General features: G+C 38.3%; 2 protein-coding genes across 2 annotated transcripts; both read left to right on the forward strand.

Moving 5' to 3' along the window:
* Nucleotides 1-4,366: 4,366 nt before the first annotated feature.
* On the forward strand, nucleotides 4,367-5,735 carry LOC132788262 (uncharacterized). Its single transcript, XM_060795593.1, has 2 exons — nucleotides 4,367-5,376; nucleotides 5,465-5,735. Exons 1-2 carry the CDS (start codon nucleotides 4,367-4,369, stop codon nucleotides 5,733-5,735), a joined length of 1,281 nt encoding a protein of 426 aa, XP_060651576.1.
* A 703-nt stretch (nucleotides 5,736-6,438) lies between these two features.
* Nucleotides 6,439-7,728, forward strand: LOC132788263 (uncharacterized). The gene is made up of 2 exons (XM_060795594.1): nucleotides 6,439-7,500; nucleotides 7,564-7,728. The coding sequence occupies exons 1-2, from the start codon at nucleotides 6,439-6,441 to the stop codon at nucleotides 7,726-7,728; spliced, it is 1,227 nt and encodes a 408-aa protein (XP_060651577.1).
* Nucleotides 7,729-25,294: the final 17,566 nt, after the last annotated feature.

The raw sequence follows: 25,294 nt of genomic DNA on the forward strand, positions 1-25,294 counted from the left end.
ATACCTGCTATCCATTGTCAATAAAAGCAAAAAATTGCAAAAATACCAAAATATACCAATAGGCGCCCTTATTAATGAAAGCAGGTCAATATTAATTTTTTAAATATACTGAATTCATATGCGGCAAAAATACTACAAATATTCCAAAGGATATATTTGGTATATTGATATAGTACTACATTCAAAATGTACCATAGAGTGTAAAATATACCAAAGGCCGTATTTGGTATATTGGTTCATTTATACACACATAGAGTAAGCAACTAAGAAACCCAGTAAGTAGGCGTGTTTTCCTATACAAAAGTAGTTCTTAAATAACTTATACTTGTATCTGATCGCAATAAAATTCTCAGGAATCATAAATATCATAGTTATTATTGTATTTATCAAAATTAAGATTATTACTTGATCTTGAAGAATAGTGGCAACTGAGTTTCTTAGATCTAGATGTTCATATGGACGGACAGACAGACAGGCGGACAGATGGTCATATCTATATTGTCTCGGCTGCTAACGCTAATCAGGAATATATATGCTATATAGGGTTGAAGATGCCTCCATCTGCCTGTTACATACGTTTCCTGCCGGCACAAAGTTATAATACACTTCTACCCTACGGGTATCGGGTATAAAAACGTAGAAACGTAAAAAGGAAAAGGACAAGACCCCGTGTCGCCGCTGGAATTCAATAAGCAGCCCCGGGACACATTGGACAGTGGTGAACTGCCACAGAGAGTAGCCAAGGGACAGTGTGGCAGGAGGCAGCTATTTGGAGCTTACCCTCTGCATGTTTGACAAACAATCATTAGAGCCATCAGCGTTAACAGAATCAGCAAGAAGGAGCAACAACGTTCTCAAACGGCAGTACATATCACCATTACCATCAGCCACATCGTTAGCAGCTCGGCAAGCTGTCGGAGCCCTTGAAACGTAAGCACTAAACAGTCGCGTGAGGAGGAGGGGAAGAGAGGGAGAGGAGGCATGCGGGTGCTGCCATTGGAACGCGAGCTACTACAGCTTTATTTCGTGGCAACGTGCGAGAATGTGGCATGCAACGCCTGAGCGACAGACAGACAACGAAACAGCGAAGCCAAAAGAATAAAGCGGCATCATAATAATAAACTGAAATTTGAAAATAGACAATGTGCTCGGGAAACAACGACAAAATCTGTTTAAGCTTTGTCATGCTCAGCGTATTAATTGAAATATCCTTAATCGACATAATCACCAGCGAAGATGCTTTAACAAAGAGGAAAGAAAACATTAACAAATTTAATGCAATTTAACATAAAGAAAATGGAAAATCATAAGACACGAGTGATGATACAAATATTCATTAACAATAAACAATAAAGTTAAATTTTTCATTTGAAGTAATAAAAAAGTTATAACCATTAATATAAATAGAACAAATTTAATATAATCTCAAAAGAAGATGTTTCAACACTAAATAGGTATTATTTTTATTATTATTTGGTATATCACATGGTATTTGGTATACTCCACTTTCGAAACTCTTTACTTTAGCTAATTTATTGTAATGCTGCTAGTTTTGAAACATGTCTGCAAAACTCGTATAAATTTAAAAATTGTTTTTAACATTTTGTTTGTTTTGGGTGTCAAGGTATCAAACTGTGTCATAAACTGACTGCATAAATATGCCACTTATTTTTTTGAATGGAAAATAATTGTAATGTTCTTTTTTTGTTTGTTTTATTCAGTTATTTTTTATTTGTTTGGTACTTAACCTGGGGCCAAACTCACAGCTCTGGCAGCTGCAGCCCAGTTTCATTAGCTTAAAAACTTTGCCTTACCAGCTAAATTTTTAATAAGTTTGTTGTTTTTGCTAGCCACTGAATTCCGTTCGTCTACCACACTCTCTCTCTCTCTCAGTCTCTCTCTCATTCTCTCTCTCTATATATATATAATATAAGGAAGTTTCTGTGTGTGTGTTAGTGTGAACAGAGCGAGGCATCAAAAACATGCATAAATCATCAAAAGCAGCGCTGACAACTAATGAAAACATGCAAAAATTTATAGCATCAAAAATCGACAAAAAACAAAAAAACGAAAAAATATGAAAGAAAAGTATTTGGAAAAAAAAGCTTTTGCAGGCTGCCGGCGGAGTATTTAAATTGAAAAACAAAAATATATGAGAATGTGAAAAATAAATTCATTTGCTTTATGCGCAGCGCCCGAAAAAATATGCAAAAGTTGCAAGGAAGAAAGCGCAAAAAAAGAGTAAAGTTTTTCGGCCGCCAACGGAAATGCAGCCCAATTTTTATGCGGAAGTTTATTTGTGGCGACACTATCACTGGACCTGCCTACAGTACATATATATGTAGAATGCTGCAGTTGAGTGTGTGTTTGCAGGTACTGCGGGTCCTGGAATGTGACACGATGCGACAACGATGAGCAGGACGTGCAGGACGACAACGACAACGACAACGACGATGAGGACGACGGCAATGTGGCCGCGGCCATGTATAAAATTTTTACAATTGCAATTTGTAATAAAAACATGCAGTTTTTTGTCATTGTTATATGCGGCTTTTATCGCACACACACTCACACCGAGATACGAGCACATGTCCCATGCCGCATGTTGGCGCCCCGCATGCCACACACACATACACACACATACACACACACATTTGTGCGTATAAAAGCATTTGCCAGGAGAGATAGCTGAGCCAGTGAGTGCGAGGTTCAAGATGCGAACTGAATGTGTTCAGTGGGGCATGCAGTTGTGGTAAAGAAGAGGCAAGAGAGAGAGAGAGAGAGAGAGAGAGAGGGAGATAAAAAGAGGCAGAAACTCTACACTGAAAAGATGACAAGTTTCTAGACAAAATTGCGCTTTAAAAATAAGAGTATTTTAAGGTTAAATTACCAAAACGAAAACATTAATCAGAAAACTGCAAAATTCTCAATAAATACTAAATAAACGACTAGATGTTTGTTTTAAAATTCTCGTGTCCAACGAAATTCCTATAAAATTTTTATTTGGCTTTCAGTTTTTTGTTACCAGAGATGTCGAACCATTCTTCATTGTAGTCTGTAAAAAAGGTCAGCGGCTCATATTCTTATTTCATAAGAAGATAACGAAATACGCTCATTAAATAATTAAATATAATCGACATAATTCGCATAGTCAGAAAAAAAAAACAAGAAAGTAATCTTCAATCGAGTGTGCTCGACTGCGAAATACTTGCTACCAATAAAAATATTCCAGTATATACGGAAATATACCGAATTATAATTATTATATTATATTTAATATATCGATTTACTATTACTTAGAAAATAAACCATAAAGTACAAAATATGCCAGATTTCTATTTTTAATACGAACTTGGTCCTACATCAAATATTTTTCAAATGAACATGTGTTTTCATTTTCCAGAAAAAAATTCTTAGAACTTAGACCAAAAGCATGATTTTACACCATTTTTTCCAGTGTACCATGTCTGCCATGAAATTGCACAAAGCGACATTAAAGCTGACTTAAACTGCAAATACTCCTTGCAACTTGCAACTTTTATGCACGCACAGTTCGTCACTTGCATTAGCAATGCACCAAAGAAAAGAGAGTTGATGACAAGCATAAAGCGAGTAGTCAGAAAAATAATCTAATAATAAAATGTACGCCATCAGATTATTAAACTATCTTCACTTTGTTTTTTATTACGGGGTATCATATAGTCCTTATTCTCTGTACGCATTCAGCGTTATGACTTTATGCCATTTTAAGTGCTCTCTCAATTTGATGCGCCCATATCAGGCTGTAAACTATTAAAAGGCAACGCAAATAAACAGAGCATGAAATATGCTTGTCGTTAGTACCCGAGTGACCCTCTTCGAACTTACCAAAAAAAAAAAAAAGAAGTAAGAAAGCTTCAGTCGAGTATGCTCGACTGTGAGATACCGGCTACCTATTCTGAACGAATGCAAAACAATGCGGTAATAGTTCTAAAATATACTAAAGTAATATTCCAAAAAAATCTTAAATTATATATTTGGTATATTAATATTGAACTCCATTCGAAATATACCAGGCTGTGCAAAATATACTAGATATATATATTACACCAAATTAATATACCGCAAAAGTATTAAAATCTACATTGCAAATATATCAATATTTTATATATCATAAAATATACCAACTTAATATACTGCAAAAATGCTATATTTCTTCTATTGATATAGTTTTACATAGGAAATATAACACAGAGTGAAGAATAGAGCACAATGTTATGCTACTCTTGAATTCTATGTTATGAGGAGCGGGTATAAATAACACACAACGCATTTATTGATATGTGAAGCTAATATACTTGTGGCGCGTGTTCAGTGTTGCGCGACAATGGCATCGATGCGTACGCACTTTCGTGCCACAAAGGGCTTCTGTTTGTGCCACTTGCTGTGCGTGTGGCGCATCACGGGTAAACTCTGCACCTATTTGGGTTATTATCACGCAAGCTATGTGCCACAACGCTGTAGTTTTGTGCTCGACGATCAGCTCTATGTGCAACTGATGGCGATTGTCAATGGCTTCTGCATACTCGGTTATTGGTGGTTCGCACAGCGTTGGATCTACGATCAGTTGTTGCTGTTGTTGTATGCACCACTTTACATCTACTTCTTTCAGCTGAGACAACACATCGCTCAGCTGCTCAACGAGTGTGCGAAGATTCATCAAAGATTTCAAGCTTTACTCGGATCTTGGTTATGCGTCTCGTTGCGCAAAGGATCTGTGTTGACTCTGTTGCTGCCGCTGGAATTGTTGCTGCTGCTCGTGTGGCAATATCACATGTACTACGGCTATCAGTTCTGCTTTCTGGCCGGACTCAGCTTCATCTATCTGCTGCAGTTGGTCTGGCTGGGCAACTATCTCATCTGGCTGGCGAGCATCTATCGAGCGTTGAATGAGTTTCTCTTGCATCACATGAGCAGCTACCGCATGGGAACCTTGAAGGGCATCCTTAGACAGGAGTCTCGAATTTGGCGTTTGCACTTTCGCATCACTCGCTACTTTGTGCTGCATCTGCTCTCGTTCCTCACCTTAATTGTCTCGCACAGTTGTCGTCTCTATCTGGGCAGGATTAACAACCATCAGCTGCACATCGATCGATTGCAGTTGGTGCACTTAATGCTGTTGCTCTCCCTACTCATCACACTCTTGGCTGCAGCTTGTGAGTTGCAACAGCAACGCAGACATTTCCATTGCAATTATCTGCGCCTCGAGGATCGCATTGAGTACTTTCAGCTAAAGTCGTGGGGACTGCTAAAGCACCAAACGCTGCCCATGCCCTTCGGCCTGCCTCTGGTGCGCTCCTTTGCCAGGCCACAGCACAAAAGGGACATCATCACCATGTTGGCAAGTTTGTGCTTTCCATCGACAATGTGTCGTTTCCATTGGCTAATCAAATGTTTTTCCTGTGCTTTTCGTTTAGATTGCCAGCAAACTGCCCGCCCCCAAGTTGCGTCAAAGTGCTTTGCCTCTGGTCAGCATTGGTCTGGGCCATCATCGAGTCCAATTGCCGTTGCCCCCGTTGCTGTCGATGCTCAAACAATTGGGTTTCATACTGTTGCTGCCACTCTACGTTCAGCTCCTCAACTCGCAACTCAGGGTGACCTTCTACAATCCCCTCACCTCGGGCTATTCAAATGCTAATGTGACCGGTACAATTAGCCAGGTATTTCGCTTTTACGTCTATGATGAATTGGAATGAATTAAACGCAATTTACCCGCAAATTAAACTAAATGTGGCTATTAATAATCGGGTTCTCTTCTTTTTTGGGTACTTTTGATATGCTATAAAGTGTAACAGATGGTGAAAGAACTTTATGTTGACTCCTCAAACAATAAAGTTATTTGGAAGAGAACGCTATATTATATTTATATTACATTCATTTATTTTAATAGGTGTCGTTAAAAATTCGTTTTTTTTAATTCAAATCAACTGCTTAAAGGAACAGTATAGCTCGTTTATTATTACTTAAAAGTAATGAAAAATAACAAAGTTAAAAAACATTTGAGTAAAAAGAATTAGTTTGACACACAAACATAGAAATTTTTATATGAGTTCCATAGGAAGAATAATTTATGTTAATATGTTTTTATTGAGTGTAAATTACTAAAATCAACTTTCGTTTCAATTATCTAGTTTATATAATAAGAAAATCTATTAAATATTTGTAAGTTTATTAAGTTAAGTTTTACCTTAAATTTGATTCTTTCAGACGTACCTAATGCAATTTATAAGTTTCTAGATATAACACTAAAATAAAGAATAAGAAATATCTCGAAGAACTTCTTACAAATAATAAAATATAAACAATGGAACAGTTGAAGAGCATTTATTAGTCAATCTATTTTATGTATATGCTTATTCATTTGTCCTTTTCAACCGTCAACCTTAGTTCACTTTCAACATGTGCAGCATTCGGTTGTTCTGCGCAGTGTTCAAGCTGCTGCGAATTGTTTTTCGTTGCACAGGATTTTTAAGACTGCGCTTCGACAGAGCCAGACAACGCTTCGATGTGGAGCATCCCAGTTGCTGCAAGGAATTCCTTCCTTTCTTTATCGTTCTGCTTATCATTAGTGCACACTTAATTGTGCTGTTCAGTATGATGGATACTTACTATGAAATGACGGAAACGGAGCCAGATTTATCGCCTCCCTTTGATATGATGTATTTGTTGTTTCAATTATGCCAAGATGTGATCTTTGTGGCGCTGTTTATCTACTGCCTGGTGAAAAGGAATCAACTATGGAGAATAATCAACGAAGCTCAATTGTGCTATCATCAGCTGACAAGTTCGCTCAAAAAACGCTTCGTTCTAAGATGTTCCAAGTTGATGATGCTGATGGCAATTGTTCAACTGCTGCTGTTGGTTTTAATGTGTTTGCAGATCACTTGGTTGGATTGGCCTCGTCTCGATGAATTCTATATTGTCGATTACATCTTGGGTGCAGTTCGTTTACTGTTTGTCTTGGTGTTGACACTACAATTCTTTTATCATTTGTTGAACGCTGCATTGCTGCAATCGTTGAATCGGCTGCTGCAACAACAACGGAGTCTCAAGCTGTTGCATCGAGTGTTGAACGTGCAACCGTCGCTGAAGCGGATGCAACATTTTGCTGCCTGTTATTTTGGTATTTTGTTCTCCAGCTTCTTCGTATTTTTGTATCTCAGATGTGGCATGTTCATTGCCATCTTCAGCTACGACGAGCAGCGTTTCACGGTGGATGAAGACAATCCTGCAGCGGAAATGTCGATGCCGCCAACTCGCGATGAATTGCTGCGAGTCGATGCGCTTTACTTGACCTGGCAAATGGCGTTGATGTGGCTGCTGCTCGGTGCTGCTCTTTTGCAGCAACGCGAGCAAAAGCAGCTGACGGAAAACATTTGGAAAATGGACTTTCCCAGTGCAGCAGAGGCGAGTGGATTAAGTAAAGGTGGATTAATTTCAAAGGACATACAAAGCTTTCTAGTACGCCTAAATTTGATAAAAAACGTGTCCATAAAACTCTAAAAAACATTTCGTGTTTTATAGCTCACCACCAGACTGTCCATTGTGGACTTTCGTGCGGGTTCAATGAACTTTTTGTCCTGGAAGTTAACCTCCACACTGTCAAGGATGCCACTCGTTGCCATTGTGAGCGCCTTCAAACTGCTGCTGCAGGTGATGCTCTTCAGCACCTTGGTGTACTTCGCTTGAGTGTAAACACGCATTTACAATTCAGTCAGGTCACAATAAAACTGTGCAAATTGAAGAATAATTAAATTAGCATATACATAATTTAAATGACAGTCACACGAAGCTGGCCAAGCTGTGACTTTAACCTCGACCCGCACCTCAATTACTTAATGAATAACAAGCGCAACGACCTTTGAGGCCTGCGGTGACCGACCATTCCCGGAATACGAATATATATATGTAGATGGGGGAAAACATCGGCATAAAAAGGGCCAAGTTTGAACGCGAGCTCAAACTTGAAACTTTGGCCATTATAGAAGATAAAATGAAAGACGAAACGGTGGCAACTTGTTGTTATTATGAAGCAGCAACCTTTTCACAACTCCCAACTTCAGGTTCCCCTTAACATTAACTTTACCTTTCTGTCCATTTTCTCTGTGCTTTTTTGCCTGTGTGTAATTTATGCATAAACTTGATTGAATTTGCTGCGCATTCGCAAGATTTCAGAGCACAGCACCGCCAGAGACTGAAGTCGAGGCAGATGTATATCGAAGGCGAGGCGAATCAGCTGAAATTCAATAAATTAACATAAATCTCAGGCATTCAGTTGGCGAATTTTATTCGTACTTGTATGCAAATAACGACGACGTGGAAGTCGATCGATTTCAATATAAACCTCATGCCTGGCAACATATGTGTTGCATGCAACATTGCAGCGAGCGCAGCAGGAAATTGAATCAGAAGTCGCACAACACAAGGCAGTCGTCATGACTGCCAGGCGAACTGAACTAAATGAATTTCCGGCACACACCGAAGATCGCAGACGCTTCACTTCACTTCGCTTCCGTTTGCCTTGCCTGGTGAAATGACTTCGATTTGCAGTCAGTTATGCTGAAGATATGATCTGCTTTTAAAGTGCACCTTCAATTGTCGTCAGAGTCGCCATTTTGGCGGCCATCTTGTCGGCCATTTGGTCGCCATGCTTGTCGCGCTGTGTAGGCGCCAATGCAGCTGCCATGGCTGACTGAATGTTGTAGGTTGTTCGTTCGCTCGTTTCGTAAGTTTCGCTGAAACGCTGCCAAATGTCCATTTGCAGACGACGACGAGGACGACGACGGGGAAAAAAGGCGTAAGCAGCAGGCGTAAGCATTCAGGTCAAATATTCGAATATTTGCTTGTGCGGCTGATCAAATTTCGCTATCGTTTTACACGTGCTTCTACAACTCCTTCCGCCGTGGTTATTGATTATGTTAAGGTTCATTTGCTTTTTCGGCTACTCACTGGCTGCCTGATGGCTGTCGGCTACTTGACTTGACTTTAAGTGGACCGACTTGGCTTTTGGCTGTCAATTTGTTGTTCGTGTTCTTGTTCTTGTTGTTGTTGTTGACCTGCCATGGCATGCATAATTAATGTACATTGTAGTTGTACACACACAGCGACAATATTCACATCCGCCTCAGCTGTCTGATGTCTGATGTCTGTCGCAATGCGATTCGTGTTTGTGGCTAATGAAATTTTAATTAGTGCGAGACAAGCGATAAAATTACACCCCGAACAAAAAAAAAGATGAAAAAAATTAACATAATTGCAAGAATGAGCGGCAGCGACAGCTGAGCGGCAGATGAGCTGCCGTAAGAATCAATGATAAGACCCATATAAGGGTCGACGGCAATTACATGCATCAAAGATTCATATCCTTAAGCGCCGCAGGGCGCTGCCATCTTTTATAATGCCATAATAATGACTTTATCTTTGAAGCAGGCAATAAATCTCTTAGACCCAAAGGAGCGCAGCTCAGATAAAAGCGAAGCCATAGTCGACGTTGGCGTTGTCGTTGCCAAGGCCTCCCTAAATGAAATATTACAAATACGCCGAGTGTGCGAATAGTGTGTGTGTGTGTGAAAGTGTGTTTTGCTGCCTTCGAAGCGAATGTGGGTTGGGCATTCATAAAAGTTAATTAATATGCCTTAGTAAGCTGCTAAATACAACGCAAAATATGCGCCAACTGCTTGGTCAACGGGGCGTATGTGTGATGTGTGCTCTAATGCCTGCTGACAGTCAAACGCTGACCAAAACGAATAGATTGAATTGATATGTGCTATCAGCGTTACCTGGGCAGCAAAAACAAATTTAGATGCAAATTTCGAAATTTTCAATGGCCCATTGTCGAGGAAGAGAAAGAAAAAGAAAATACTATGTGTGTATGGAAGAAGAAGGAAAGCTGTAGTCGAGTGTGCTCGACTGTCAGATACCCGCTACCCATTTTCAATAAATGTAAAACAGTGGGTATTATTCTCAAAACATACTGATTTAATATACCGAGAAAAACGAGAAATACTGAATATACTATATATAATATAGTAATATACAAAATATACCGAATTTTGAAAGTTTGAAAGAACAAGAAAATACTATATTTTTGTGGTAAGTAAGAAAACTACAGTCGAGTGTGCTCGATTGTGAGATACCAGCTACCCATTTTCAATAAAGGCTAAACAACAATAAGAGCTCAAAGTATATTAATATAATATAAGTACGGTAAATATACCAAAACATACTTAATATAATGTACTATATTTGGTATATTGACATTATATTCAAAATATACGATTGAATATAATAAATACTTAACAAATTTTGAGCGAAAGCAACTAAAACGACAGCAGCATCTGTTTGCTTGATTCTATATTTAAAATTCCTCTCGATCTTTACATGAACTTTATTCCCACTACTATAATACCCTTTTAACAAAAAGATAACGGGAACAAAAATCGAAATGGCAGCATCAATGTAAATGTTTGTTGGCCGTCCGAGCGTGGGCTTTACCTGCCATTGTTGCTCAGCTTGGTATTTACATTGTGGCATGTTTGTGCCTCTTCTCCTTCGAATATGTTCGATTTTAACAAATCCAAATAAAATCTGCGCATAACAATGAACTTTTCGGGGAGGCTAACTTTTTTAGCAAACGGCCCAAAAAATGAATACATTTCTCTGTTCAAGACTCTGAAACTTGTTTCTCTTTTCATTTTCGTTTTGTTTTTTTTGCGTTTTTTGATAAAGTCGTACAGATATTGAAATCTATTTGTAATATTTGCAGAAAAAGGGAATTCTTGATGAAATTCTTCAGCATAACATTTTGTATATACTTTTGATTAAATTTGCTATTTTGCCTGCCTTTCCTTCACTTGTTTTTGTTTTGTTTTTTTCTTTTGTTTTGTTCAGTTGTTTTTTTCTTTGGCTTCCCCAGCGAAAGCCTTGGCCCAAGGCGAAATTAAGTTAACAGGGGATTTCTTTGATTTGCCGTGCGATTTGAAGCAACAAAATTGAAGCAGAAGTTTGAATTTGAATTTCGAATTTGAATTGAGCTCAAGGACACGCAGATATATTCGTTGGATTTGCGAGCGCTTTATAATTAACATTGGGCAGCCATAAAATTTAATGTCGCTTTTGCAATCAGATAAAACCGCAAAAGCCAATTAGCCGAAACGCACTTGTTGAAGCAAAAACGTTAATTATATCGGAAAACATAAAAATGAAAGCCCATACACAAAAAAAAAAATGGAAGTGCATAAATAAAGATAAAGTAAAACGCATAAATAAAGCGAAGCAAAAATTGCGCATACGCACCGTTGTAGAGGAATATATAAAATAAAAGATATTTTTAAAGTTGAAAATCCGAAGCGAAAAAGGCGCAGCTGTCAATTGAATTTATTATATAATTAAGTGCAATTTGTGTGTCCGCTAATTGCAACTGTTTGTCCGGCTTCATGTATTGCTAATTGTTTAATGTGTCGCATGTGAGAAAAACATATAGTCGGACAACAATTCAACAACGTAATCAACAATATTCATAATAATAATATTCAATTAATAATCAACTTTTATACGGTGCTTTATTTAAACGCAATTGTTTGCCATTACCATGAAAACAAATTGCAGACTTTTTTTCCTGGTTTATTGGAAACTTTTAAATTGGAAAATGAGCTCGTGAAAGTTTATGCGATTATCGATGGCGATGGCTAAGATAGTCACAAATGATTAATTAATTTCAATTATATCTGCACTAAAACTTTTTAAAAATTAATGCCTCATTTTTTTTTTTGTTAGCAATTAATGAACTGATTGCTAAGACCCATATAATTATTTTGTGATTTTTAATTAATGCTCCATTCAATCGGGTTTCGCTTTGTTGTCTTCTGCTTTTGACACACACATTTTTGTGGTCTGTCTACACGCTGGGCTAGAGCGCATTTTTTAATTAATCCCTGTCAATTTGACCACAGCTAACATGTCTGATTAATTGGACAACAATGCTAGCCAGTCAACTGATTTTTGTGTATATTCATATATTAATTATCAAAATGTTTGCATGCATTCATATTTTTTTCGTTTCTGTGTGTTTGAAGTATTTACACGCTCATTAAGCGCCGTCAGACAGCACTTTGGGACTTTTGCTCCTATTTTTATTTGCACACATTTTTTATAAATGTGTGTGTGTGTATGACACAGTTTAATATTTAATTTAATGATGTTTATTTTAAAATTATGCTTTTGGTAAATAGGTTGACTTTGATTGCCGTTTGCCCCTTGCTGCGCTTGTTCTTTTTGACATTTATTAAGCAGCAGCAGCTGCTGTTGGAGAGTGGAGTTAGGAGCGCATTGGGACGGAAAGCTAGTTCAGCTTGTTATAAAATGCCAGTCGCTTGACAAAGACTCCTTGCACACACTTCCTGAATTATGAGTAGAGAGTGAGAAAGTAGTTGGCAAAGTCAACTGAAGCTGATGCTGTTTCTGATTCCAGTTGCAGTTGCAGTTGCAAAAGTTGAAGTCACTGTCGCTACTCGTGCAACACGGAAATGTTGTTTTTCTTGTTCTTGTTCTTGTTGTTGTTGGAGTTCTCATTGCGGGTGGTTAAAAAGAATAAAAATAAGAAAAATAAACCAAGAAGCTGAAATGTTTATTTCATGTTTCAAGTCCGGGCACGTCGTTTGCTTGTGAATGCTCGACTGCTTGTTGGACTCGTTCTTGGTTTTGGTTCTGGCTCTGGTTACGCTGCTGCTGCTGCCTCAGAATGTTGCACTCATTTCACACAGACACTCCAACTCAAGCACGCTTAATCTTATTTATTTATAGAGCAGCCCACCTGCCTGCCCACCTGCCTGTCTCTCTGTCTGCTGCTCTATCTGTCGCTCTGTCTTTTGTGTGGCACTCTTTTTGCTGGCTGCATAAGTACGCTCTACAATTGCCAGTGCTATTTACGCATGAAATGCAACGCACACTCGTATCGATAACAGCGCACTTAAAGCTTTAAACAGACCAATAAGAATCTCCTCTTCTCTCTGTCTCTCTTTCTCTAACGTAGGTAATTGGATGTACTCGACTGTTAAATGCGCTGCAACAAAGCAGCATCTTAAACCCAGCAACAATCAAGTGGCGCTCTCAACTAACAAAAGACTTGAAACAAGTATAACGCACGCAATGAACTGAAAGTTGTGCCAACGCTTGTTGCTTGTAGGGCATAACTAAATCGTTATTGCACTTGGTATACCCGATACCCATGGCGTAGAAGAGTATTATAAAGTTGTGCCCTTAGGAATTATATATAATATAATAGACAGAAGGAGGCATCTATGACTGCAGTTTTCATGATTTCTGAATATAATTTTAGTTACATTGGTTGACAATATGGTATATTAAGTACTTTGTGGTATATTTGGAAATATTTGGGAATAGTTTGGCACTTTTTTATATATTAATTTGACTGTTGTGCCTTGGATATCGATATACCAAATATAGCTTTCAGTACATATCAGTATATTTTCTCACGATATACCAAATATAGTTTTTAGTGTTTGCAGTATTTTGTCAGTATATTAATTTGGTATATTTCAAGAATAAAACCGCACTGTTTGCTTCGACACCTGTATTCAACATATAGCCTTCTGCATATTTCAGTATATTTTCGGTATACTTATTTGATATATTTCAGAAATACTACCGCACTGTTGAGGCTGTATAAAAATGAGTAACGGGTAAATTACAGTCGAGCACCTTTCTGACTTGTTCTATTTTTTGGGAGCAAGCACTTTAAAACATTTGCATGTGAAAGAAAATTCTATCGATTTCTGTGTAGGTTTTAAAAGTTGCCAGCAATCAAAGTGTTAACAGCATGGCTATAAAACTTTTGCCAAATAGCACAAAGTTTTCAGCTCAAAACACATGCATTTGTATCTCAGTCTGTCTACATTTTTCTCGCTCTATCTCTCCTCCTCTCTCTCTCTCTCCATCTCTCTCTGCTTTGCTCTGCAAATGAGCTTTTGCCACAGCGAGATAGCGTGGCATGAAATTAACACCTTTAATACAATTTCGGTAGCATCTGCAGCTGCCTTTGGGGCACCTCTGTCACTTGTTGCACATGCAAATTGCCCCACGTTCCGTTCACACAATACTCATCGATTGCTGCTGCTGAAAGCGCAAATTTATTGCTTGGTGTGCGGTAAATTTAAGGCATTATTTCTTAGTGTCATCACAAGTCAAACAGCTGCTAAGCTGATTTCACGTGTTCAACTTTTGTCCTCTCTTCGTCTGTTCAGCTTTTGGTGTTTACACGTGTTTACTTAACAACAAAACCCCAACCCCATCTATCCCAACACACACACACTTTCACTCTCTTGCACACTCTCAGTTTGACCCTAAGAACATTTATTTGGTTAGCCAGACTTCGGGTTTGCTTTGGAGTTGGAGGCTGTGAGCTGGCAACGCAGATTTATTTGCTACGACCCTCAAGCTAAATCGAGTCTAGACAGCAGAGCACATATTTAGTGCATGAACAGCAAAGTTTGCGCCAGTTTTTCCCTTTTTTTTTGTAGGTTGTAGAAACCTCGACGACGCAATTAATGTCCGCAAATTAACGTTTTGAATGCCTTCAATTGTTATTAAGCATTTAACGCTTATGCTTTAATTTAATTTTAAATAATTATTACACCAAAGAAAACCCTTTAAAGAGATAAGCTCGGTGGATGAAATAGAGAAAAAATAGCGCAGCTTCATGTGAGAATCTGTGTATCAATAATGAAATTGTTTCGCTCAACAGCAACCGCAACAGTAAAAATAAATAAAAGAGAGAGAACTGCACACAACAATTTGCAATGTGTGGGTTTCTGGCCAGCTAACCGGAAGGATTAAAATACTCGAGACTTCACCTCGGGGAAGAGCAATTCAGACTGGTCAACATCAAAACTAAAAGTAAATATATTTTTGATATTTTTTCCCAAAATTAAATTCTATAAATTCAGATCGTTCCCAGTAAAGCGTAAGCTTGAAGGTAGCGCCATAACCAATGCCCAAGCGTCCTGTATTTGCTCATAAAAAATTGAAATTGCAATATGTAACTTTTGGAAAATAAAAATGTTGAACTCATGCATAACATTTTTTTGCGCCACGTTTGCCATTTAAAGTTTAATGCCAAAGCGATAGCGAACGTCGCTGACGTTGGGCTTTAGGTTATACAACTTCTCTTCTTTCGTTTTTGTATTTTGTCTGTTGACCTGGCTTTTATGTGGCCGTAAAAAAAAGAAAGATTGATTCAAATAATCAGTTTGCTTGCGGCGTTACGCATACGCCACGTTGACTGTATCGGCCGAGTCGCTGATGCGTTGATGCGTTGCGCCTTTGTGTTGACATTGGCACCTTGAACGAGAATGCAAACTTCATTAAAACTTGCACACAGGCACAATTATTAATGAGAGTCCACAGCCACAGTTGAGCTCACAATTAAGCACGTTACGCCATTTAACTGCTGCTTATTAAAGGGCAGACAGAGATAGAGAGAGATGAGAGAATGAAAGGGAAAATGTGCGTAATTAGCAGACAATTCTCATAAATCAGACAGCAGCTCACAGCAAACATTGAAGATACTAAGATACAAATTGCACGCTAATCGCAATTACAGCCTCGAGGCCTAAGCACACACACTGCTTAGTCCAGCGTTATTAAAAAACTTTCATATTGGCTCGGCAAAGATATGAGTTACGCACACAGCTTCAAGGTTGCTTACAACCAGAACAGCAAGATGAAGGCCAAACATGGCCATTTTCGATGGTCATGTGTGAGTACATTTATTAAACAACTTTCGGCAACTGCAGAAGCGAAATGTTGCCGGACATTCCAGCGCGTGAATTCTCTCACAATTCGTAAAGTTTGTTTCTTCTATATGAACTAAAATTGAGTACATTTATTAAGCAAATTTCGGCGAAATGTTGCCGGACATTCTAGTGTGTGAATTCTCTCACAATTCATAAAGTTGTTTCTCTGATATGAACTAAAACTGATAAACATTCTAGCACTGTGGCGATTTGGGAGGCAAGAACATTTACATTGATAATTCTAATGTGCGCTGTAGCTGAGTAAAGCGAACCACGCCTTCTTCTCCACGCCCACAAACCATGTCGTTGCTTCATGCTGTGTTAAATGGGCAAGCCTAAAAGCATGCTAAACTTTTTGCGGAAATGACACGAGTTCCGATTCCGACAGCGAATACAGAGAGTGCGCTTAACTGGCAGGCGGAGAGTACACAACACAGCACAACACAACATATAATAGACCATTGCTTGAACAACAACAACAACAACAAGTAGCATAACAATAAAGGAATACAACTTCAGCTGGCAGCTCACTAAACGGACTCAAGCAAAAAACTTTGCTTCCTTCTCGCTGGCAAATCGACGCTTTTTGCATTTTGTTGACTTTGTGCCGCTTTTCTTATTGTTGCATTATTTATGCAATTTCCCCTTTACTTATTTACTTGGAAATTTCAGTAAACAGAACATTTGAGGCATGCATGAGAAATAATAACAATGAATGTGATTTAATTAAAACTGTTAAATTGACTTTCGCCTTTTGAACTGGACTTAAGTGAGATAACATGAACAAATGTTTTCGGTTTCTGCATAGTTAAAACTGCAAAACCTTTGCGGCAATTTATGCTTGTTCAATAGTATGAAAACAAACAAAAGACCTAACAAATTGAGCCTGGGCAAAGGCCAAATACATATGTAGATGAATGTGCTGCAGTTGACGTTTCATTTGCTTCATTTAAATATTTAATGCTCTTTATTTGTTGACCACAATATCTTTGGGGGATTTGAAAGTTCATCAACTTTGCGGGGCCCAAAAGCCAAAGACAATCAAAAACTTTTGCCTTAAATCTTTTAGTAACTTGCCGACTTTTGGCTATAAATAAATATGTGCGTGGCATTGTGTTCAGTTTTTAATTGAACAAACTGTGAAAACATCATATATGCGAAAAAAAACACGCACTTTTCAATTTTTGACAGCGAAAGAAAGGAATTGCTTTAGTATTTTGTTGCAATTAAATGCACATCAAAGGCGCCAAGTGTCAAAATGATTGCGTATGCGTGTACAACATGGCGTATGACAGTTACTGCCTACAAGCCAAACCCCAAACTTGACAGTCACAACGCAGTGACAAGCGCAATACTTGACAAATGTTTCGACTCCCTCGCGCGCCGTAAAAGTACTTTACTTTGTGTAAAAAGCATTGCCTACTTTTCAGCGCCAAGCAAAACAAATGTAAACCTCCCTGTGTGTTTGTGTGTGCAAAAGTGTGTGTAATTAAAAAACTTTTATAATGTCGTGGAGGAGGCAGTGACATGCAAGCGAAACGAAATACATTGTACATTATTATACAACTGAGCTCTTATGCAAATCATATGAGTAATTGTTGAAAATTATAACCTGACTCCAAATTATGTTTGCACAGCGTCGTGTAATCAACTGAAATTATGCCAAGCACAAAACGAGCCAAGAGAAATGTATACATAAAAATGCTGGTCGACATGAAGCGTCAATTACCAGCCAGGTGCAAAAGGTGCAAAGAAACGAAATCAACGAGCGAAAGAAAAGTGGCAGCCAGGCAATGAGCGTAGGCATCAGATAAAAGACTTTGCAGGACAGTCAAGTGAGCTGCTGGCAGGAGACAACGTCTTAATCCCTTCGCTGACACGAACTCAACATAGGAGCATCAAGAGCAGCAGCAGCAGCATCAGCAGGAGCAGCCTTGCAGGCCAGACAATGCAGTTCAGTTTAATTAAATTCTTTTGTCGCAGCTTTTGTGCCCTTTGTACATGCAAAAATCCAACACTCGACGCCACAGCTGCGAAACGAAATTAATAAAAACGCCATGCCAATCAGCAGCACAAGAGAGAGAGAGAGAGAGAGAGAGAGAGAGAGAGATGAAGAAGCAGGCGACAAAGGATTATGCCATGCATAGAATATACCAAAAATAAATGAACAACAAAAAAAAGAGAGAGAATGAATCGCATTAAATGAAAGCCATATTAGAGTTCATTGATTCCCACGCTGCGATTGCATTCAATTTACTTCTCCGAATGAGAATGAGTATTCACAGAAATGAGCAGCAGCCCTCAGCTCATCTTATAAATACATACTCCTATTTGCTGTGCAATTTAGCGTTGCCTAATGCCAACCGACTTCTATTGATATTGAATGTGAGTGTGTGTGTGCGAATGCGAATGCGAACGTGAATGTGAGTGTGAAGTTGTTTGTGAATGTGAAATGCGAATGACTATTGATGGTGATGGTTGATGTTGATTCGCAGCCGCAGCAGTTGATGATGTGGTGACAATATTTGATTGCTTAATATTGAATTAATTTAACAAATTTGTGGCCGCATTGCGTGTGCGGTTGCTTTATTGACACACCTGTCTCTCCCCCTCTCCCTCTATCATTTGTCTATCTCTGTGTGAGGCACATTCAAAATGCAATTACAATGTGTGTGCGTACGACAAAGTTCTGTTCTGAATATCTCTAGTAAATTTCCAGCCAAACAATTTCATAGGTAATGCAATAAAGTTTTTCCAGTATGCGCGCTGACCTGTCGCCAATTTCAAAAACAAGAGAGTGCTTCACACTCGGCTGACCACACAACGAAGCTGCAATACTCTTTACTCACACTTCACACACACATACATGCATTAAAAATAAGTTGAAGCGCCTTTTGTTTGTCTATTAGAAAATGAAAAGCAGCATACTTATAGTAAAAGTTTTGGACAAGTCTTGGACTGCTTATGATGCATGGTGTTGATGTGGCAAAACTGTGCGAGAAGCGTAAGCAAGTGCAGCAGGCAAAACTTGGTCTTGGTGCTGGCTGAAAGTTATTTGCCTAAATGTATGCAATACAATTTTTTGCAGCATCAAGTTTCTACAAAACAAGCGAAGCGTGCCAAAATTGTTGAACAGACTTTCGCCAGCAAACGTTAACGTCAACATTAGGCACACACACACAGACACACACACACGCATACACATAAAGCCTTATAAACAAATTGAAAAAAAGTCAAAGAACTATAGTCCTTGCTTACAAGGATCGTTCTATTCGCTCCTCATCTTCTCATCTCTCTGTTCACTAATAACTGTGATGCGGCAACACGTCACGAGTATGCACATATTTCGTTTTCTTGACCAAGCAAATTGTTTGACTATGCGTCCAAAGTGAAGCGTTTGGCAAATATTTCCACTCCAAGTCAAGTCGAGTCCAGCACAGGCCTCGGCAACAGCAGTAGCATCTCAAATTGTTGCCGGGGCAAAATAGCAACATAACTGCAAATGAAATTTCGTAGATTTCGCTGCAAAGTAAATGAAGAATAATGTGCAAAAGCAAATTGCCAAAAAGGGCGTGCGCGACAGGCAGCCAACAGCGAAAAAGAAAACAAGGAAGACGACGACATGATAAGCTTAAAAATATCCTTGAGAAAAAATGGGCAACATTTTTACTTAATTTTTAAGCCTTAAATGTAATAAATTTACATCAAGTAATTTGTTTTTAGCTCTGCCTATTAAATGCTGATTTAAGTCTAGCAAATTTTGCTGCACAGCTAAAACAAATTAATCATCCCATTGCCTATTTGTAGAGGGTATGCGGAGTGAAGCCGAAGTGAAACACTTTAGTAGTAAGCAGAAAATATTTTCATTGTTGCTGACACCTCAGATGCACGCTAAGACGTGCAGATGTGAAAACTGGCGATAGAGCAAAGTTTTTAATTAAGAAATCTTGTGGAATTGCTTAAATATTTCAAGTGCAGCTGCAACTGCAACAGCAACTGTGCCAAAGTTGCAACTAGCAGACTGCCACACTTCCGATGGCTTCCTAATTAAGACAAAAAAGAGCACGCTCTGCCACTTAAACGCCCTGCCAAAACGCTCTGCCCATCTGTAAACTTTTATTTATGGCAATAAAACGCAATTACACATAATTTTTAGCACGCCTCAACGGGCCACACGAAAAATAGGAAAGAAACTACTGCTGCTTGAGCGCAACAGCGCCCGAAATCGACATATTTCTCTCCTGGTGCCACAAAACCGAAATGGCAGCAATAAAAATAGTGACAGAGCAAGATGCTGTGCTAGAAGATACCCTGGAAAACCTGGATTTTCTGAATTTTTTATGTTTGATAGTTAAACAAACATTTTCGATGTAGAGATTTTTAAGATTACAACAAACTGTTGGAAAAGGAGGAACAGTAGAGTTTCTATACTAAATTATATCCCGTAAATTTATAGCTTAGTATTTATGTCATAAAAATGACATATGTTGAACACAAGTTTAAACTTTCTTTTCATGAAAAAAGTTTATAGAAATAAAGAAACTTTGAAGCTGAATTGTTTTTCGATACCTTGATAAAGAGTCTGAGGAAGTAAAATCGTGACTACATGACGTATGATTAATGTAAATGTTTTGTGAAACGGAAACTAATAAAAAGCTAAATCACACTACAACACTTCTAGATGCCCTATGAATAGTCATGCTGATGCGTTTCTTTATTTCTATTCGCTTTCCCAATTGCAATAACAATGACAACATGACGTATGATTAATGCCATTTCGATTTTATTGCTGCTAAGCCAAAGAAAGAGCAGGAAACGTATATATCCGCTGTGGCACCACTATTCAGAGGGTATAACAATAATATGGCGCCAGTTTACTGGGCCGATATTTATGGTAAGTTTATTAGTTTTTATATGTTGGCCACACTCACAGTCACAGTCAGAGACAGTCGACAGGCGACGTGTTGGCTCTGATTGTGGGCAATTTTGTGTGTTCCGAATAAAATATTGTAACGAGTCATATTCTTATTCAATTACGTGTGACAGTGTGTGTGAGTGAGTCCTTGTCAGTATCTGTGTGTGTGTGTGTGTGTGTGTGTGGCAAATCGAGTTGTTAGGTTAATCAGCATAAAAAATAAGCAACAGCGGGACAGATAGAATTGAAAGTCTCGTTTTTGCCTTTGCAGTTGTTGCTTGGCCCATAAAGTGTCGCTGCGGCAATCGCGCCCTCGCAGATATTTGCATGTCCCAGACAAACAAACACACACAAGCACAATCACACAACTACAAAGATAGAGCAACGTGTGTATGAAAGAACTGTCAAGCAAAAAAAGAAATACACGATTCAATCTCGCTTGAACTTTCAGTTTTGTTGCCACTTTCTCGCTTCTTCTAAGATTGTATCTCTCCCTCTCTCTCTATTTCTGAAGCTTTCATGGACATCTACTGTCAGAGAGAGCTGTCTCAATGCTTGGCTGCAAGATAGTTTCCTGTGGCGCACTCAAGTCGTAAAGCTTCTTTAGAGTATTTATGTTGGTTATTAAATGGATTTGCCTCGCACCATGCAACGATTTCAATTGGATTTGCGTGGCATGGCAGCTTTATGCGCTTTGCTCACATACAGCAAACTCTGCCACATAAATGTTTATGCCACGGCTATCACATGATTATTACACGCTCTCTTTCGCTCTGCCTCCGTTAAATGTAAGCACTTTATTGAGAGCCACAAGTACATAAGTATTTACTGTGCCCAACGCACAGTTCCTCGTATTCGTTTTCGTTTTCGGAATGTTTGGCCCAAACACCTTTCAATTTTTATTGAGGCTTTTAGTTAAATTGCAAGGCCACAACTGTTGCCGACACTACAATAACTCTAACTTGCTGCCACACATGAGTGGGCGGACCAACTGGCAAAAACTGTAAGTGGCAACTGGTTTTTTGGGCCTTAAAAGCATTCGTAATCGTGCTGAATGGCTTAACCTTAACCTTGTCCAATTTGTTCCAGATTTCTTAAACCTCCTCCCTCAAAATAATACTGCAATCCATTTTATGCCAGCGCCTAAAACAGTTCGATGATTTGCTTGATACTATTGCCAAGTATTAAATTTGATAATAAATACGTTTATATTATGTTTCAGTGACAAATTGACAAAACATTTTCAGCTCAAAAGAAGAAGTCAGACGGAGTATGGCAAATTACATACAACAAGTGAAATTCTAGAGCTGAAATATTTGCAATTTATTTGTGAGTGACTTTAATTTTAAGAGTCGATACAACGTTAATATTAGACTCAAACTTCTGCATATTTATAAAAGAGAAAATTTAATAAATATGAAAAGTAGAAAAGAGAAATCGTGTTTAAAAATTAATCAGTCTAAAACTGTCTTTATGTTTGATAGTCAATATAATAATTACCATCTGCGAACAAATTTAATACAAGCTTAAATATCAAATACAAAGTATTCAATTGATATAATACATTTTTTCTTAAATTTTTGGTTTTATAGGTCAACAGAAAAGTTTTTATGTAAGTTAAGCATTAAATTCAACTACAAAGTTATTTATATTTACAATACCAAAATTAGCATTTTATCTGCATTCTATTCGAAGCATATAGAATATGAGTCAAGTTTAAAGAAATGCCTTTCTTTAAGTTTCATAGCCAATACAATTATTTTCATGAGACATCAACTTTAAAAACAGCCACAAAAGTTTTGCACACTTGCCATTATAAAAACGAATCGACTATAAATATTATCATCCACTTGCAGATTGAGAATTTACTCGAATGTGTTCAAGGATGCGAACAATGCCATCAGCAGAAGATGAAGGCAGCTGGTTATGATTTATGATAAAAATGATAAGTAACTGCTTTGCATCAATGATTTCTGTTTATTTATCATTTTAATTTGCGGCCATCAATTGTTAAATGCGATGCGCTGAATATCTTTAGTCAACATTTCTTCATCGAAGTTAACTCAATTAGCGCGTCGTCAGCGCATTTTAAGTACTCCGACGAACATTTTAATTGCTGCCCCAAATAAGAGTAAAGCGATGTTAAAATTTACAGCAAGATGACGCAACGTGGACAGTGCGTGTCTCTCTCTCTCGATGATGATGATGATCAATCTCAATGCGAATGCGATTAATTGGGGAAATGCGTTGGCTTGATTGATGGAAAGGGAAATCAAGTTCGCTACCTGCAAGCGGAAATGAGAGAAAGGGAAAGGGAAGTAAGTGTTGAGCTTAATTAAGCGTTTTCCGTTTCGACGTCTTTATTTATAAATATGTACACATATTTATAGGAAGTACAAAATATATTATATATATAGAGAGGAAGATGCTTTTCGTATTGGCATATTTGACCTCACATTGTTGGGTCTCATTTTCGTTTAACGCTTGGCAAAGTTTTCCTTTTGTTTTCTGCTCGCTCTGCTAATTAATGGCCCAAAGGGTCTCTTTTGGCCCTTTGTTACGGCGGCAGCAGCAGCAGCAGCATCTCGGAATTTTCTCAACTGATTAGCTGGCACGCTGCATTGTCAATAGTTGAAAAGGGGGGGGGGGGAGAAACAAAGGTTTCCACTCGGAACTTTTGCGCGGTGTGCAGTGCGTATTTATTTAATTTGCTGCTTGTTGGCCATTTAATTAAGCGTTTTGCCGATGCTAAGCTTCTGTTGCTGCTGCAGCCCTCGAAAGTTGCCTTTTGGTCTGCAGAATTTTAAAATCATCGAATGGCCTGCGGATACACTTTGTAATGAGTTCATTTCTTGTTTTGTTGTTTGCTGTTCATTCGATTCGAAACTTTAAATTCCATTAAGTTCGAGAGTAAATGAGCCAGCGACAACAATACCACAACAACATAAAAACTATTGCCTACTTTTTAGGGTTGTGCTTTAAATGCACAGCACGTTGCACGTCGTGGCAGCTGCTGTTGCATCTACTGTGAAAACAACAACAGGCAGCCAGAAATGCAGCAGCAGTAGCATCGTAGTCAAAATAAACAAAGCAGGTGAGCATTATTCAGCTTCCCCAAGAGAGAGAGAGAAAGAGTTGGAGAGAGAGGGACGTTGGGGATCAAGGCTGGTAGCTGGCACACTGCGGATGTTGTCGGCCTACATGGCCGCCTGAAGTGTCTGTGAAAAAGCCAACAACGACGACAACAGCAACTGGCTAACGAGTCACAGTCCGAGTTATAAATTTAGAAGCATTTAAAATAAAACTTATCTCGAGTGAAATTGCACTCCAATAGTTCAAAGCAAACTGTCCAACTCATAAACTTACAATTAGTTAAAATAAATTTACATATTAAACAATTGTTTCACCTTTGTTCTTAAAAAAATCAAGTCACAAATTTAGAGCCATTTACAATAAAGTCTAATCTAGTTGACTCGTAATTTGCAATCTACGCTAAGAAAAAAAATTAAAAGCCGACATTCCAAGTCAAAAATGTAGAATCAGGTAGTATAAATTCACACAGCTTAAGTCACAAATCTATAACTATTTAAAGTAAACTCTCATTTAGTTGGCGCACAATAAAATTCTTACTTTATCCTTCAAAAACGCAAAGCAGACAGAACAAGTCATAAAGTTAGGAGTCATTTAAAATAAATTCCCATCTAGTTAACTGCCAATTTTTTGCCATCGTTAACAACCTCACAAAAGTTCCTTTCAAACATTTAAAAGTACTTCAAAAATTCAAAGCAACACTTCTCGTTACGCAAAAATAAAATCTCATAGATTTCGAATTTCCACAAGATTTTTATTTCTGCTTAGCCATGGCCGATTCCTTCTCCAACTGGATGTCCACTCCAAGCACTTTAACCAACAACGTCGATGACGTGGATGACAACGATGAGCAAAGCAGCGAGCTCTTCAGTCAGCAGCATCGATTGTTCGGTCAGCGTTTGTCTTTCGTGCAGAACGAACTGAGCAACCTGAGTCAATTGGCCAAGCTCTATCGCAATATTCCAGTTTATGGCAATGGCCCATTGACCGATGATGAGAAACGCGAAATCGCCAGACGCAATAATGGCTTTGTGACCGACTCGGCAGACGCTGCCAGCCAGCAAGAAGATGTCCAGCAAAATGCAAATGAATAGAGAGCGGACGACAAATGACAAAAAAATTGGAAACGAAAACGCAAATGCAAATGCAAATGAAACGAGAAAAAAAGAAAAAGGAGATGGAACGAACGAGACCAGCGGACAGAGGCGAATTATTTATTTTTTGTTTTCGCAATTTCAAGTTCTTTTTTGGCCAACTAGAAGGAAAACTGTTTGGTTGGCTATTATAAAAATGATTTGTCGTCAAGTATTGTTTTACAATCAATCATCCAATGAATCGATGCTTTTGAAATTGTAAGTCATAAAGTTGGTTTAATGTTTAGTGGACAAATCAAATGGAATTGCACAAAGAAGTATCAAATATTCAAATTTCACAAGAA

Source organism: Drosophila nasuta, chromosome 3, assembly GCF_023558535.2.
Source record: "Drosophila nasuta strain 15112-1781.00 chromosome 3, ASM2355853v1, whole genome shotgun sequence".
Lineage (NCBI taxonomy): Eukaryota > Metazoa > Arthropoda > Insecta > Diptera > Drosophilidae > Drosophila > Drosophila nasuta.